Genomic DNA, 15,828 nt, shown 5'->3' with positions numbered 1-15,828 from the left:
CTGACTTTGGTGTAGAAAAATGTTAACCATGTGATCTATGTTAGTATGTCCTTAAGAATCAGCAATTCAAATTACTGTGATTGTAGGTAGTTTAAGTATCACTTTAAAGTGATCAAATATTCAAGTACATTTTGGATTTGGGGTGTTAATAGGTCAGAGTACAACACAGCTTACTGTGGTCATTTTGCTGTAGAGATGAAAAACAAATATTAAGAAAGCATGACTTTCCAGAAGGAAGGCACATTACACTTCCTTGTATCTTTCTTTAAATCAGGACTTTTGTCCCATTTTTTTTTGTTCACATATTATACTCACAGCTAAAATCAGCCGATCTCTTTCAACTAAGTCAGCTAGTTTATTCAAGAGCCTTCCTCGCTCCGAAGCATCCATTGTACGCCAGGGTGACCCAAGCTCAAAAGCCTTTCTAGCTGCTTTAACTGCCTTGTCTATATCCTCCTGTGGGGAAAAAAGAGAAACTTTTAAAATCAGTAATTGATTCTGTCATCAGTCTTTTTGGCTGTTACTTATGTGAAGTTTAACTTGAAATTTAACTTAAATTTTAAATAAGAGAAACCAAGACCAATCTAATCAAAATTGGTACAGTAATTTTAAATGCATGGGTTATTTTTTTTTTTCAAACACTTCTGTTGCTATATTAACAATGTGAAATTGTATGAGAAACAGGTGGTCGGTTCTCAAAGCTTCTAAAATAAAAGCATATTAAGGAACTCTATTTTTAAAGTTTATGTTTTCAAGCCCTCTTCATACAACAAAATATTACACTGATGATACAATTTATTCTCTTTTATTTACAAAGAGATGCCCAAATCTGCAAGTTAAATGTTTAATTATTTATCATCTAAAACTATTTTGTGATGTAGTGAAGACCAGGTTAGAAAAATCTGTGCTTTAGTATGTTTCGTAAAATGAACACAAATTTATTATTGAGGAAGACAAATTAATACATTTATTTTGTGAATTTTTAAGAAAAATCTATGTTTAAAATTATTTTGAAAATTAAAAAAAGCACCCGGTTTAAAATGCTAAGCTTAAATATTTTGAAATCTAAACATTGTCTTTGAATATGTCAGCTAGTTTGTCAGTCCATTAATAGTTTTTATAGCATATTTTGTTATTTATCATTTGGCTTTCACTGTAGAAGGAAAATCTATGATGAATTATATGTAACTATTCTGTGCAAATGGTGTTCCAGGATTTAAAAAAAACCCCAAAATTAAAAATCTCTTGTGAGAAGGTTTTAGCACTTGGAATTCTCCTATATTTCATAATTCTTGTAAAACTTTACCCAGGAAAACAATGACATAAAAAGGTGATTTATTCTAGACTTTTTTTTGTTAGAAATGAAAAACAAATTTCAAGGAAAAAAAAAAAAAAGAAGTTTCTGTGTGTGTCAGATTTCCCTGAGAAATTTGTGTGCAATGTTTGAAGGATTTCTTTCAAACTTTTTTGTGCTGCTGTTTGCTAATCAGTGCTTTCTTCTCCAGGGAAAGCACTATCAAGGTTGACTAAGTCAGCAAAGTCAATTGAGTTAACACCAAAATCATTAGTTTTAAACATGAACCAGATCTTAAATCTTTAACTGATGTTGATAGCCAGGAACACATTTTTAAAAGCTGTGAGTGAGGTGGGTTAGTGGCTTAGAAAGCTCAGCACAGACCTGTTAAACAGGAGGCCCACAGAACTTCCCAATTTTTTTTCCAGGAAATTCAGGAAAAGGTAGTAAGGAACTATACAAATAGCATAGCCATTACTATAGGATCATACTGACCAGTCACCTACATCAGGTAGCTGAAATCTACCAGTTTAAGAAGAATTGCACTTCTTCAGAATCTTCAGAATGTTGCCAAATACATCATCACTCTCTGTGAACCCTGTCATAAATATTCTATAGCTTTGTAATATGACTTGAGGGGTTATGGCTTAGCCTTTACTGGAAAAGGACAAGGGGGAAACAAAAGTCATACTAGTACAAATGATGTAAATTAAAACTACAGTACCATGTGTTCTTTCTACTAGAAGTGCAGAAATAATTAAAACCAAGAGAAATAAGATAAAGGTTTTAAAGGGCCATGAATGAAAAGTAATAAAAAAATTATTGTTCTTCAACAGTATGAAATTTATTTCGGGTACATAAATCTACACTTATGAGTATAAAGACTCTTTTCTGGGCCAGTTTAGACTTTTTTATATTTAGTTTATGTACATTTACTTTACGTACAGTGACCATTTGTTGAACTGTTTTATTATTACTAGGGGTCTTTAGGATTAGGAATGCAGTTTGAAAGAGCCATCAAACTGAAAGGGAACAGTTCTCACCCACATATATGTCTGTGCTTTGTAATCTCCTCTTGTTTCTTGAAAAATACTACTACAAGGAATGGGACAGTCTTTTGTCAGCCCTGTTCTATGCACAAATTAAATGCCTAAAATCTTTTGACTCATTTGCAGTCTAGGCTCTAACATATTAGGTTCATAATGGCTGTGTAATTTACTAGATTTGTACAATTCACTTGGCAATTTAGTTAATAGCAGTTGTCATTACACATTAGTTTGCAAAATTATTGAAGAGAAAGAAAACCTGATTGTCGAATAGTATTATCTCTTTATTTAATGAGTTGCTGGAGTGCTGGTAAGGAAAGAAAGCTACAAAACTTTTGTATAGTAACTGAACAGTTGCAAGTCATGAGTAATTTAATTTGAGGATGATCAAATATCACTGTTTCAGCACTAGATATAGGTAAGTGGGACTAAACAAAAGCAAGGCCTTTGAAAAAACTCCTGGTTAGATATATGAAATAATTAAAAACATACTTTCTCATGTTTTTCTAGAAAAAATTTAAAATGTGTCTTCATTATGACCTTCTTAGAAGTTTGTGGTCACTATTGCTCATGTGCTAGACAGCCTTAGAGACAAAGTTTATTAGGAGATTCATGGTGAAATTATGGACCAGAGTAACTAAGATTTAATGAGTGAATGATTCTGAATGTATTTCTCAAAAGAGAATTTCATTTCAGATTGAATCTTTGTGCAGTAAATTAAAGTATTCTGAAAGAGCCCATGCTTACTATATTGGCAATAAATTTTTTATGAGCTTATAACATGCATAAGCAGCTTATAAGTTTTACAGTATTTCCTGGATAAAAAGGTGTTTAATGAATATTTTACTGCTAAGCTTAAAAAATGGTTGTATACAAAACATTCTAGGTATGCATTTTTCTTTACTTAAATAACATCATTTTGTGAGAAATGTGAAAAAATTTTCTCATTTTTGGATGTAAAAAACTGACCTTGAGGGGAAAAGTGTAAAAAATGAAACAAATGAATGAATGAATGAATGAATAAATAAATAAATAAATAAAAATGAAATAAACCAAATCAGTAATTATAAAAACAATTTCATTTCCAGCTACAGTCATCTTTGAACTAGAAACAGAGCCTTCACTTCTCATACTTGCTTTCTCAGAGTTTATAGAAAAAATTGGTCATCACTTTTAAAACTGTTCAGCAACATTGCCTGTCCTATTTAAATAACTACCCTTCCCCCAACTTGATAACTTACATTTAAACTATATAGTAGCACTAGCTAAATCCTTTTCATGAGAAAAGCAAGTAATATAACAAAATATAGATCTTAGCAGTTAGGTTTTCAATATATTTTTGATTACATGGCATCTATCTGTAATTTTCCACTAGAGAATCTCATAAATACATACAAAAAATGTTTGTAGGCAGTTTTCAACAAGTTTTTTAGTCCTCTGCCTAAATTCATTGATTCAACATGTTTTAAGTAGATCATTTTTGGTAGAATTAGTGACTACTTCATAGGCCACATTCAACTTCATTGTTTTTTAGGACCACGTTCCAATATATTTTTCCAAATAAAATATTTGAAGGGGCAATACTGAGAAGACCTATTCTTAAAAATGCTGATGGTAATAATCATCTTCACAGAGTCTGTGTGGGAAATTATAAATATTTGCCTTCTTCATATTATCTATAATAAAAAGTTTTATATAAATGTGTAATGAACAGGTTACATTACTGACTAAGGAAGAGCAAGAAAAAATAAAAAAACCTCCCAATTTAGTTTTTAGATGTCACTGATCACAGATAAGAAAAAGAATTTATAATATTAGTAAGAAAAACCCAGCAAAAAATATTTCTTTAGATCTTTTCTTATATGAGCGAGATCCTAAGGTAAATCAGTTTTTTCACTGTCTCTTTTACAAAAAGTACTGTGGCTTAATAAAAAAAAAAAAAGATAAGAATTATTTTGCAGAAGAAGTGTACAGAATGAAGTAGGTACATGCCTAAGGTGGTTACATCACAGAGATGGCTGCTTGCCTTACTGCTTTTAAGATGAAGAAGTAAACTTTAAGTTAGAATTAAGAGCAAGAAAGAAAACTCTACCTTGTCACCTTCTTCAACCTCACAGATTTTCTCTTCATTTGCAGGGTTAAAGACTGCAAATTTTTTACCACTGATCGAATCATGCCACTCATTGTTTATAAATATCTGCAGGGGAAGAAAAAGTGCAACAATATTAGTAACACATATATAACTGTTTGTCATCTGCTTTGGTGAATAAACCTATCTTTCATACCTGAGAGCTGCCTGATTGATAGATACCTGAATTAAAATTGTAATAGCCGTTTCTAAATTATTCTGAAGAGTTAAGTTATCACATGTTAGCATAACAGGGATCAGCCTTTTAAAATTGCCTTCTTTTGAAGAGGCAAACTTTCTCTACATTATATTTTTCTTTGTTTCATATCATAAAAATATGCTGTTACAAAGGGGTCCTTCCCTTCTCAAACCGAAATCTGTGATGTGCAAGGGAGGTACATCCCTAAATGACCTACCTAGAACTACCTGGGTTTTCTGTGCTCACAGGGTTGGTAAGGATGGAGGGCCTTCTTGTTACACAGCCTGACAGAAGGAGACCCAATCCTTGGGGTTAGTGAATATAATACCTTAAATTAGAAGTATCTTGGAGAGCACTGTTGTATTTAGGTTTACTTTGATTTTTCTTCACTCTCTCCTGCCAAAGAAAATAAAATCCCAACCAAGACTAAACCAAACCAAATCAAAAGCCCCAAATAAGCAAAACCAACAGCATAGTTTTCTGAAATTCAAGTTGAGACTGAAAAACCCTCTCCACAGTCAATTGAATGAAGCACAGAATCACAGAATGAATAAGGTTGGAAGGAACCACAGTGGAACCATATGGTCCAACATCTCAGGTCAGGCAGGATTATCCTAGAGCACACTGCACAGAATTGCATGTGTAAGGATCTCTGGGTGAAATCTGAGGTACTTGTCTCTGCTCACAAATGCAAAATAGAACATAGGTCTCACATGTGGATGCACGAGATCTGTACAACTCTAGAGCCTGCCATACGTGAGGCACTCTTGGTAAATTGTTGGAGGGGGTTAACTTTTTCTTACTGTAGGTTAGTCTCAAAACAGGCTAAGAAAGGAAAGGCTTTTTGGGAAGACCTGATAAATGCACAGCTGTTGAAGAGAGGAGACTATGTTGTTAAGAACTGTTATGTAGGTTGCTCTTTGAAGTGAACATGATAAGGTATGCAGTCTGATGTTAACAGTACCTGTCCTTCTCTGCCTGACCATCTCTGTGATCTCTGGATCAGTGATAAAGTGGGGTCTCCACACTAAGCTGCCCTCCCAATGCTTGAGCCCACCTTCCTGGTGCTGGTGGGCTGGTGCTCTCCCTTCTCACTCTCTCCCAACGCCCCTGCGTTGCTGACATGCATGTAAGGTCTTGCTCATACTCATCATTGAGACCATGTCAGACTCTGACTGACAGTACCAAGTATTTTGAGCTCAAACTGTGCCTCTCTTTATGGTTAAGGTGTCTTGCCTCACCTTTAGTCAGTGGAGCTTAGCCATTGAGACCAGCTAGCAGAAAAGATATGATTCCTGTTTCCTCTCCATTAGGATAAAGGACCTAGCATTGCTGCTTAAAGTAGCAGGAAAATTGAAATAGAAAACCAGAAAATACTTTGGGGCAGACAAAGTCAAGACACCAGAACTACAGGATAAATACTTCCTGTCACACAGACCTGGGGACTAAACCCTTCCACTACACCCACATATGTTATGAAAATGTGTCTGATTTCAGGAAATAGATTTTTTTGCATAGTGTTCAAATTGCCTACACTGACTGAGTGGTAGTCAATAATTAGGGAATATTTTGTGAATAATGATCAAGATCAATAAAATACTATATCTGAATAAATGGATATGGCAACAATTTGCCATTTAATATATTTTATTTAAAATATTCCTGTATGTTTCAGATTGTCTTTATGTGGGCACCTTATACAGGCTGTCATTGTAATGTCTGACCATCAGGACTGACCAGCAAACTCCTGATTTAACAAAAGCTATCAATCACTGGAAAGTCCCTGGAAATTTCAGACAAGTGATGAAGCTGGTTATAAGATTATCCACACAAAATTCTGACTGTGGTGAAAGGAGAAAGACAGCAGTTAAATGGTTAAATGTGCAACACCCCCCTCTCCCCCCCATCTAGACATATTGCCAAGAAAAGAGACAAAGTAAAAGGTAAATATTAACATAACACTGCTATGATGTTACAGTATGCTAAATTCATATCTGTCCATGAAAGGAATAATAGCAAAACATACCATTTTTGGAAATTTTTAAAGTGTTTGTTTAAATACTACATTTATTGCACCAACCAATATTGCCCATAGTATTAGTTTAGAATATATCTCTTATTGATGTTTCTAATACCGTTTCTGTTTAAAACATAACTTCGCTATATTAAATATATATACAACATCATAACAGGGCTGTATAAATCAAACTATCCAGATGTCTTTCATAAGCTAGATAGCAGCCTTGGAAATGCAGGTATGAAAGACAGAAAAGAGAAAGAAAAAGTCAAAACTCTACAAGTAAGGTGTATTAATACATTGCAGGCAGCTGTACATGTACACGTGCATTCAGCCATGCTCATTAAATGCTGTGGAGTATTTGCTACAAACAAAAAGGATATGGATCTCTAAATCAAGGCAACATCAAAGTACCTGCAGACAGCAACCTCTAACAACAACCTTGACTGAGAAAAATTATGTTTGGGATCGTCTTGCAATAGTTTACAGTGTTTTGTCAGTCAATCAGAACTCCACTGACATCTAGAGTAACATAAATGCAACCCTTCTGTGGCATGTGCTGTGCAGGGCTTTGTCTGTGATGACTGACTATGGCCCATGAGGTTTAGGAGTACAATTTTGTTTTGCAAGGATTTAGAAATGTCGTTGCAGGTATTTTGTAAGTGTTACTTCACTGGAATTTTAGGAGAGAAGATGTATTTTTATTTCAACTACACAAAGTATTAATGACTTTCAGGTTTCTTTGCAGTAGAATTGGAAATACACATTTCCTGTAAATGAGACTGTACACTACTAAAGCTTAGTGTTTCAAATAGAGCCCATCAACAGGCAGTCAAACCCCTCTGACTGTCTTTCTTTCACAATGACAGAGTGCTGTAAAATCTTGTTTCTCTGAAACGATTGGTTTCAGTTCAAATATCTAACACCATTCACCATTTGGGGTTGAAGTTCCCTGCAAGACTACAATATTTCTATCCTTTTTACACAATTGATTTCATCATTCAACTGACCTGAGCAGAGAATGGGGAGACAAGACCTGAACTTTATCTTTTTTTTTCTGTCATCTTAGTGGTTTCGTTTCGTTCAGTCCTGGAATATTTTGAAAAGACTGTGAGTTCATAATACAAAAGTATCTGCTAGATGGGAAGTGCCATAATTGTGTCTGTGCTGCATGAGGGAAGCTCATGCTGACTCCGTACAGCTTTGTTTCAGATGGACCGCACCACAGCTCTACTGAAATAAATTTTAGGGCCCTTGCATTAGGTGTCATCACTTTATAAAACATAACTTTTTGCTGAATCTTCCTTAGAATAAGAATCCCCTTTTTGTTGTTTCAGTATTTTACAAAGTCTGTACAGGGATTCAAGCTTCAGTGCTTCTGCAAAATGACTTAAAAGTGCAGCTTAAAGAAGAAAGTACTTAATTTCTGATGTAGCAAAGATCCCGTTTCAGCATCTGTCTATAAACTTATTCTTTTCTAGGGAAGAATTTTAATGTAATTCACTATTATTGTTAAAAATAATACAGAAGTGTAGTCAAGAAATGAAATAGAACCAATTAAAATGTGGACTATTCCTAACTTAGCTATTAAGGATAACTTTGTAAACATGAAATTAAATTTCTAAGCTATCTTCTATTTAGATATCAAACTTATTGTACAAGAAAAAGCAAAACCTCTTCCGCCCATAAATCTGCCCCTTGCTGTAATAAAGTTTTTCTTCTCAATACTTTTCAAATGAGCCCCGTTGACTGTTTCACGAAGATAAAAGGGACCAACAGATTTGAACAGCTGCTCAACCGACTGCTCACAAGCTTTCTAGTGCAGACTGTAAACCAGGGAATTACACCAACAGCATTTTTTTACGGGCCAGGAACAGAGAAGAGACATCAGGGCTGAGTTTGGATGCATGCTGAAGGCAGTTCAGCACCACTAAGGTGAGATGATGCGCAGTGCTGAATAACTGCTGGCACTCATGTATACCTGCTCTTAGAGATTATGGCAGTCATTCAGATATTCTTGAGTACTGTAATATGCTAACATTTACTTGGCAGTAAATTTTAGAGATACATCTAGACCTTAAAGATTTGTGGCCCAAGAGGAGGCACATTTCAAGTGTTGTAAATTCTAACATACCAGTCTCAAAATACATTATGAAGTCTCGCTGTATGCTTTAAGCAATAAAATTAAAATATGCAATATTATTTAAGGAACTACTAAAGAATGAAGTTTTAAATTTAAGCAAATATGTCAGTATAGAATATCTGCTGTGAAATCTTATTTTTTCCCACCGCAGGTTTTTCCTTACAAGAATCTTATGTTTGGCTAATATTTCATGTAACTTTTTTCCCCTCCCTTGAAATTGTATGCTATTATTGATATAAGAATTACATTTTACTGTTGCAATGAGCTAATAATCAGAGAACACACTCTTTCTATTCAATACTTATGTAAATTTTTTTATTTGTCAGTAAGGGGCTTTATGTCTACAAAGCAAGCTGATCTGAAAAAGAGTGAGTTTCTATAGTACCTTTCTAGCTGATTACCTTTCCCCAGATATTCCAAATATATTTTTGTGCTTTTCTGCCTCATGTTTGTTTTGAAGCTAGTGATGCAACATATTGATTCTCAGCTATGATTTTCTTTATTCAGGGTGGCTTAACCTTCCACACTTTCTGATATTCCACATGCAGATTAGTGAGAGAATGTTCAGTCATCTTCTCCCCCTCATGTAATTTGACAACCTAATAATTAACTAATCTGAGTTTCTCTGATTAAAGGAGTACCACAGGGCTTAGGGTATGTGAAAGCATCATGACAGAAAGTATTTGTCACACAACTATTGTCTAATTCTTCAGTGTTGACTAAGTAAAATATTTACTAGTATAGTTTTAGCTAGCTACCAAAACTTTTTCAGTTCACGGGCATATCTTTAAAGGAGATTCAGATATGAAACCAATTCAAGATCACTTTGTGGTTCAAAATCCAAGCCAATTTTAGTGTTTAAAATACTTCCATTTGATGATTGAAAGTGAAATTCCCTGGAGTGTTAAGTGTTATACTAGTATACATGTTACATATGAAAAAGGATTAATCTGAAATGTAGCTATACCTACCTATAAATCCAGATTCATATGGAAATACTTAGTTAAATGAATTCTGTGAAAGGCCTCAAATGATCTCTCTCATAGAAAATAAACAGTGCTAAGTAAAGAGGAAAGTACTTGAACATCTTCTGAAGACCTCTCTTCAGATTCTCATGCAATGGCTGTTGATATTATGTAATGGTAGGAAAAGAAAAATTAGAGTGTACAGAAATGAAGGATCTGATCCTACGTGCTTCAGACAGAAAGGGTAATACATCAGCAGTAATTAGTGATTCCCTTGTCTCATCCTTTCCATTGTAAGCAGTCACCCACCCCCTATGTTCTAACTTCTCTAACAGGAGAGGAACAGGATGGGTGAGAAGGTAACAGCGGAAAAGCTTTATTAAATTGTGAGATGAGTGCTGGATATGGGCCAGCATTTCTAATATCCCAAATCTCTGTCTCTCAGTAGACTGCTGTGGCTTTCAGATCATCCTATATGGTGTTTGAAGACAGAAGGAAGGCATTGCAAAGATCAAACCTCCACAAGGGTGTGTTGGATTTTGCAAACCAGTGCACTGCATTTCTGCACAGGTACAAATTATATATACAACTTTATTGCAAAGGCAAAAGAAATATTTGGAATGTGACACTCTCCTTGATTGCACACTACAAACTACAGACTTTTCAATTGTCTTGGCTAGCTGTCTTATGGTTGCTTTTTATACTAACAGAATAGATTTTTACTAGTGAAATATTTTAGAAGGATGAAAATCTTTACAGGAATTTATATCTTGAATATTCAGTTACATCAGTCAGTGTTTTGCTCATATTAGTTGACTTCCTCCAGAAAACTAAAAAATCAAAGAGTAAAAAACTTTTTTTTTTTATTTTTGAGACAGGAAGAGCAGTAGTGGGCTATCACGTGGCATGGCAGAACTACATAGCTTTCCTAGTCTGTTAAATATTTACAAAGTAGGATCCTGTGTGATTTATTCAAGAAAGATACGCATTGAAATCTGCTCGATTTTTGCCATTAAAAAAATAGGATAGAATGTAATTCAAAAGGACTAATTTAGATGATTGCTGAATACCTTGCTTTTGGAAAAGAAAATAAGCAGTGGCTCTAGAAAATAATATTATTTCCCTTGCAACAGTATCAAGAAAAAAGGAACAGTGATAAAGGAGTCTCCAAAGATAAGAGGTCCTTTCTGATCAATTGTTCTACCTGAATGTTTCAGAGAGTAGAGTTTCGATATTCTCTGCCAACACTTTTTTTGAAAATTCTAGGAGATATCTGTGTTTTATGATATGATATTATGGTATAAAACAGGAAAAGAGTATTTTCAAGTTGGAAACACAAGTCTGGATACAAACCTTCTTTATCTGTATATTTCTAAATGTATATGGAGAAGAATTTTTTATTTCAAAAAGTTTATGGCAATATTGAGTAGTTAGTGTTGGTAGACTTTATTAATAGCTACTTGTTTAGGCTGAAAAACAGATTCATTATCTCTAAGGTTAACATGTGAGCAGAATTATTTTTATTTTAGTTTCATTTTCACATATCCCTTTCCACATATTCTTATTAGGTATAATTATTTAAATCTGATCATAACATGATGCAATATGCTGGCATTTTAGTTCGCTCTCACTCTTCTGAAAATTAATATAATAGTAGAAACCTTTCCTTCTTTACTTCATTTATACTTTCTGAGAAACTTACCACTGCTGAAAGTTTGTTTCAGGAGAAAAACAACACTCACCCTAAATTAAATATGGAAAGATTGTATCATTCTTACACAATTAGGTGCTTTAACTTAGGTTAAAAGGATCACTGAACATCAATTGCTAGAATGTGTAAAATCAGAACTCGGTCAGAACAAACATTTTAAGCACTGATTTACAGTGGCTTCCATAGTATATAAGGTTAAACTGAGCACATCCTACTAAGTTGAATGCATAAGAAAGATTAAGAAATGCAAATGCTACTAACCTTGGTGTACTTAATTTTCAGATCTTTGATTGGTTCTGGCAGAGCTGGCATAACTGTAGTAGAATTGCTGTCTGAACCTTGCTTCTTCATGTTTTCAGTTGAGAAGTTTGAGGATGTTCCTGAAACACAGGTGAAATGAGGTATAAAGGAAGTGGAGTGATTTTTGTCCTGACTGAGCCCCTAGCTTTATTTGTGCTTTTTTATCTGAACCAGCTATGGTATATTTGCATACAGGAATATGATTGGATGAAAGAATTCATTGCAAAGAGAAAATGACACTACCTATTTTTATGACCGAAAGCAACAGCCTTTTCACTGAGCTGAGATTTCGATGAAGCAAACACTGCTGAAACAGTCTGCTTAGGCAGACACTACGAATTCCTTACTGGGGAATAGAGTTTTAGGACTCCTCATCTTACCTGTAAAATTGCTTTCTCTCAGCAGGCAGGTGCCCAGATTTAATGTAGAGTTCTTCACGTACTTGAAGGCAGCTCTGAAGGTAAAGACAGACCTGTTAGCTCTGGAAACAAACTAAGCCCTTCTCACTGGAGAGTTGATGAGAATAATTACATGAGCTAGAAAGCATTCATTAAAAACAAGCCACTTTAGATTACATTTTAATATGTTCAGGGTACATTTAAAGTACTGGAATTAATGTCTGTTGTGGAGATCATAGAGATAAGGGAAGACTATGGTGTTACAAAATCCTTCACATATTTTTCAAGAAATGTGAAGGTAAGAAAAAAAAAAGATCAATCCAGAAAATCTCTGTGGGCAGAACTGAGCAAACATTTGCTGCTATTTTTTTTCCAGATAATACCACAAATTTAAGGACAAATTTTTTACCACAGTACCCTTTGGAATAACTGAGTTCAAAACAAATCATTCGATAGACAAGATTCTTCTACACGGGTGAAATCCACTGGTGCATAAATGTCCTGTTCTGATTATTCAATGAGAAAGGTATCTCTTCTACAGGCAAATCATTTTATAAGGCACAAGAAACTCCTTTCTTCATTAAGTCCTACCTTTTCTGATTGGTGGTCTACCAGAACTTGTTTTTCTATGCTAGGCTTCTGATATATGCACTGTGGATTAATGCCATAGAAATAGAGAGAAATGATCTCATTGCTTTGACTGAGACTACACAGATGCTTGTAAAACTCACTGCACACATTTAACTCATGTATCAGGCATCATCTACACCATCTGTCAATAAAAGGCCTTTAACTGACAGATGAGATAGGATATATCACAAGATTAATCTTGCCATACATTAATTATATTTCACATACTTTCTGAATTAAAGGGCATGCCTTAATTATTATGGATGATTTTTGTGTTTGGACATATGGTTTGAGCAAGAATTTCTGAACTTTAGAAAAGTTCAAGTTATTTCTGGATAAGAAAGAAATCTATTATCATGATAATCTTCTCTCAGTGAGATATAAAGAGCCATGTGGACTTAAACAAGTTTCAGCCATTCACCCTGTCATGTGAATGAAGAGCACCCATTCCTATTGCCGTAACATCCTGATATCCAAGGTTACCTTCTCGTTACTTACTCTGGCATGCATCCTTCAGGTCTTCTGCCTTAGCTGTCTGGTTTAAGACACCCAAGCAAAGAACAGTATATTTTAAAGTTTTGTGAACAGTACTTTCAGACCTTAACATTTTGGGTTACAGTGTTTGCCTGCCTTAGAGAATGTCTTTAAATTTCATACAAAACCCAGAATATCTAAATAGGGTTTATTCATTTCTATTTGGAATATAATTTTTCAGTCCTATTCTCGGGTACCAATTTTTTTTCTTTTACTTTTCCTTGTAATTTTCAGGTTTAGACACTAATGTCTACTCTAATAACCTTCCTACCACTCTTTTCTCCATTACCCACAAAGAGTTTGTCTCTGGTTAATTCACATGCCAATTGCTCAGATTTGCCTGACTGGATCTACAGAACAGAGATCAGTGGATTTATCTTGTTTCAACTAAAGCAAAAGATCTTTCTCCCAAATGATAGTGGTCTAAATGCATTCTCATATTTATGTACCACAGCATTCCTGATTTTTTTTAAAAAATATTCAATCTAGAATTATGATAACTGCTTTGGAAAATTTATTTATCATCTTTCCATGTCTATAAGGATGACCTGAAATCTCCTTAGAGATGTTACCCCGGGTAAAAGTTTCAACTTTTCCAAACACGCTGGCAATCATCTCTTTATTTTCCACACCATTTATTCATTTAACACATAGTTTGCCCTTATTTTTTTTTTTTGTGTTTCTCTCTTTCTCCTTGGATTTCATGAATCACCTTCACTACCATTCTTCCTGTGTGTCCTTTCTTTTCTCTCTAGACTTTGTATATTGTTGAAAAAGTCTTGTCTCTTTAAAAGTTTACTTGCTATCTTGAGCAATCCAGTTGCTCTTTCCTTGGACCTTATCTGTTGAGACTTGCTCCAAGCATTACCATTAATGTCAATAAACCCCTTAACTTCTCTGATGACTGATTTCCCCCCCTTTCTCTAGGAAACTATTACTTAGACAAACTGTTTGCATTCATCCCAATCCTGTCTCCAATAACTTTCCTATTTATTTTCAGCCTAGGAATGCTTTTAACCTAGTGTAGAAATTATTTAATTTTCCTCATATACCATGTTCTTGTTTATTATGGCTTCCTGCTGTTTTTATTCTGTGGCTTTTTTCCTCCATCCTGAATCACTACTTTTTCACATTTCACCTTAATAATGATGTACAGTTCAAGAATTACTAAGTAACCTCTACAAAGTTGCTATAATTCAAAACACTGAAGTTAATAATCTTCCATGGTGACTCACACACTATTGTCCAAAGTTCTCTGGAATAGGTGTTGCACAGAATATGCTGTTACACTCGACTCTTTGGTAGCTGTATTGCATCATCTATGCTGAATTTAGACTGAATCTCTAATACTTAAGTACATGCTTACACTTTATAAAAACCTTATAATAAAAAAAATCCTTTGAAAAATCTCTATTTAGACAATATCTCTGTTACTGAAAATCCTGATTATCTGAACAACTTTTTCCAAATTCAGATTATACATGGAATTAAGATAGGCAGTTGTTCAGTGATTCAAGCAGATTCCCTGCTGGTACTGACAGAAATGGGTATTAAGTCAGGAGTGGAAGATCAAGTGTCAAAAGCACAAAAATATATTTTAAAAGTGGAAATCATTGAGATTTGTGAAATCTGTGGACTCTCACTCTGAAATGCTTTATTTGATTTGTTAATCTTCCTTATGCCATCCATTAATGGCAGTAGAACAGAAACAGTAGTCACTTTTTGCCACTTTTGCCATTATAAATTTATAGTCCAAAGACGGTGGGATATTAAAGTTCTGAGAACTCTATTTGTGAATTACTGAAATCAAAATTACAAGATCCTCAAAGCTGCTGAACAAATTCCTTTAGTTCTGCAGAGCACTATCTTGCATTTCTGAAAATCCAGGTTTTTCTTTTATATAATTACAGGTATCTCTGACCCCAATTAGCAGTTCTTCACTTATTATAAAATTTCTGTGGCCTATAAAATCCTGGAGTGAGGCAGCTGACAGATGTATAACTATGTATTTGAGTTTGAAATTTGAATTCAATTACTGAAAATTCTTTCTCTTTTTGCTACATGGATGATAACAGCATATGATGAAATGTGTTAGAATATTCTCCATTCTCTTCACTCTCCTGACCAGTGAGAGGACTTGATGAAAAGGCATGAAGCTGAGTCAGGGGAGATTTATGTTGGATATCAGGAAAAGTTTTTTCACACAGAGGGTGAGTGAGCACTGGAACAGGGTAGTAGTCACAGCACCAAGCCTGTCTCAGTTCAAGAAGCATTTGGACAATGCTCGCGGGCACATGGTGTGATTCTTGGGGTGTCCTGTGTGGGGTCAGGATTTGTATTCAATGATCCTGATGGGTCCCTTCCAGCTCAGCGTATTCTATGATTCTACAATTCTATAATACCTCCACAAACAGGTCATAATACTAACTACTGTTTGGCTGATTCATGGAAACACCTTTGCTC

At 34.6% G+C, this 15,828-nt stretch overlaps 1 protein-coding gene across 1 annotated transcript in view; it reads right to left on the bottom strand.

Moving 5' to 3' along the window:
- The window catches only part of ALDH1A1 (aldehyde dehydrogenase 1 family member A1), a 49,015-nt gene that overhangs the window by 20,274 nt on the left and 12,913 nt on the right, over positions 1-15,828 (bottom strand). Inside the window, exons 2-5 of the mRNA XM_017807372.1 lie at positions 12,184-12,255; positions 11,765-11,883; positions 4,433-4,537; positions 316-456 (exon numbers count right to left, since the gene is read on the bottom strand). Of these exons, the coding sequence (XP_017662861.1) occupies positions 316-456; positions 4,433-4,537; positions 11,765-11,883; positions 12,184-12,255 (437 nt within the window). The remainder of the gene's footprint in view (positions 1-315; positions 457-4,432; positions 4,538-11,764; positions 11,884-12,183; positions 12,256-15,828) is intronic.

This window comes from Lepidothrix coronata, unplaced genomic scaffold (assembly GCF_001604755.1).
Source record: "Lepidothrix coronata isolate B3197 unplaced genomic scaffold, Lepidothrix_coronata-1.0 Scaffold18, whole genome shotgun sequence".
Lineage (NCBI taxonomy): Eukaryota > Metazoa > Chordata > Aves > Passeriformes > Pipridae > Lepidothrix > Lepidothrix coronata.
This window is presented reverse-complemented; position numbering and strand designations above follow the sequence as displayed.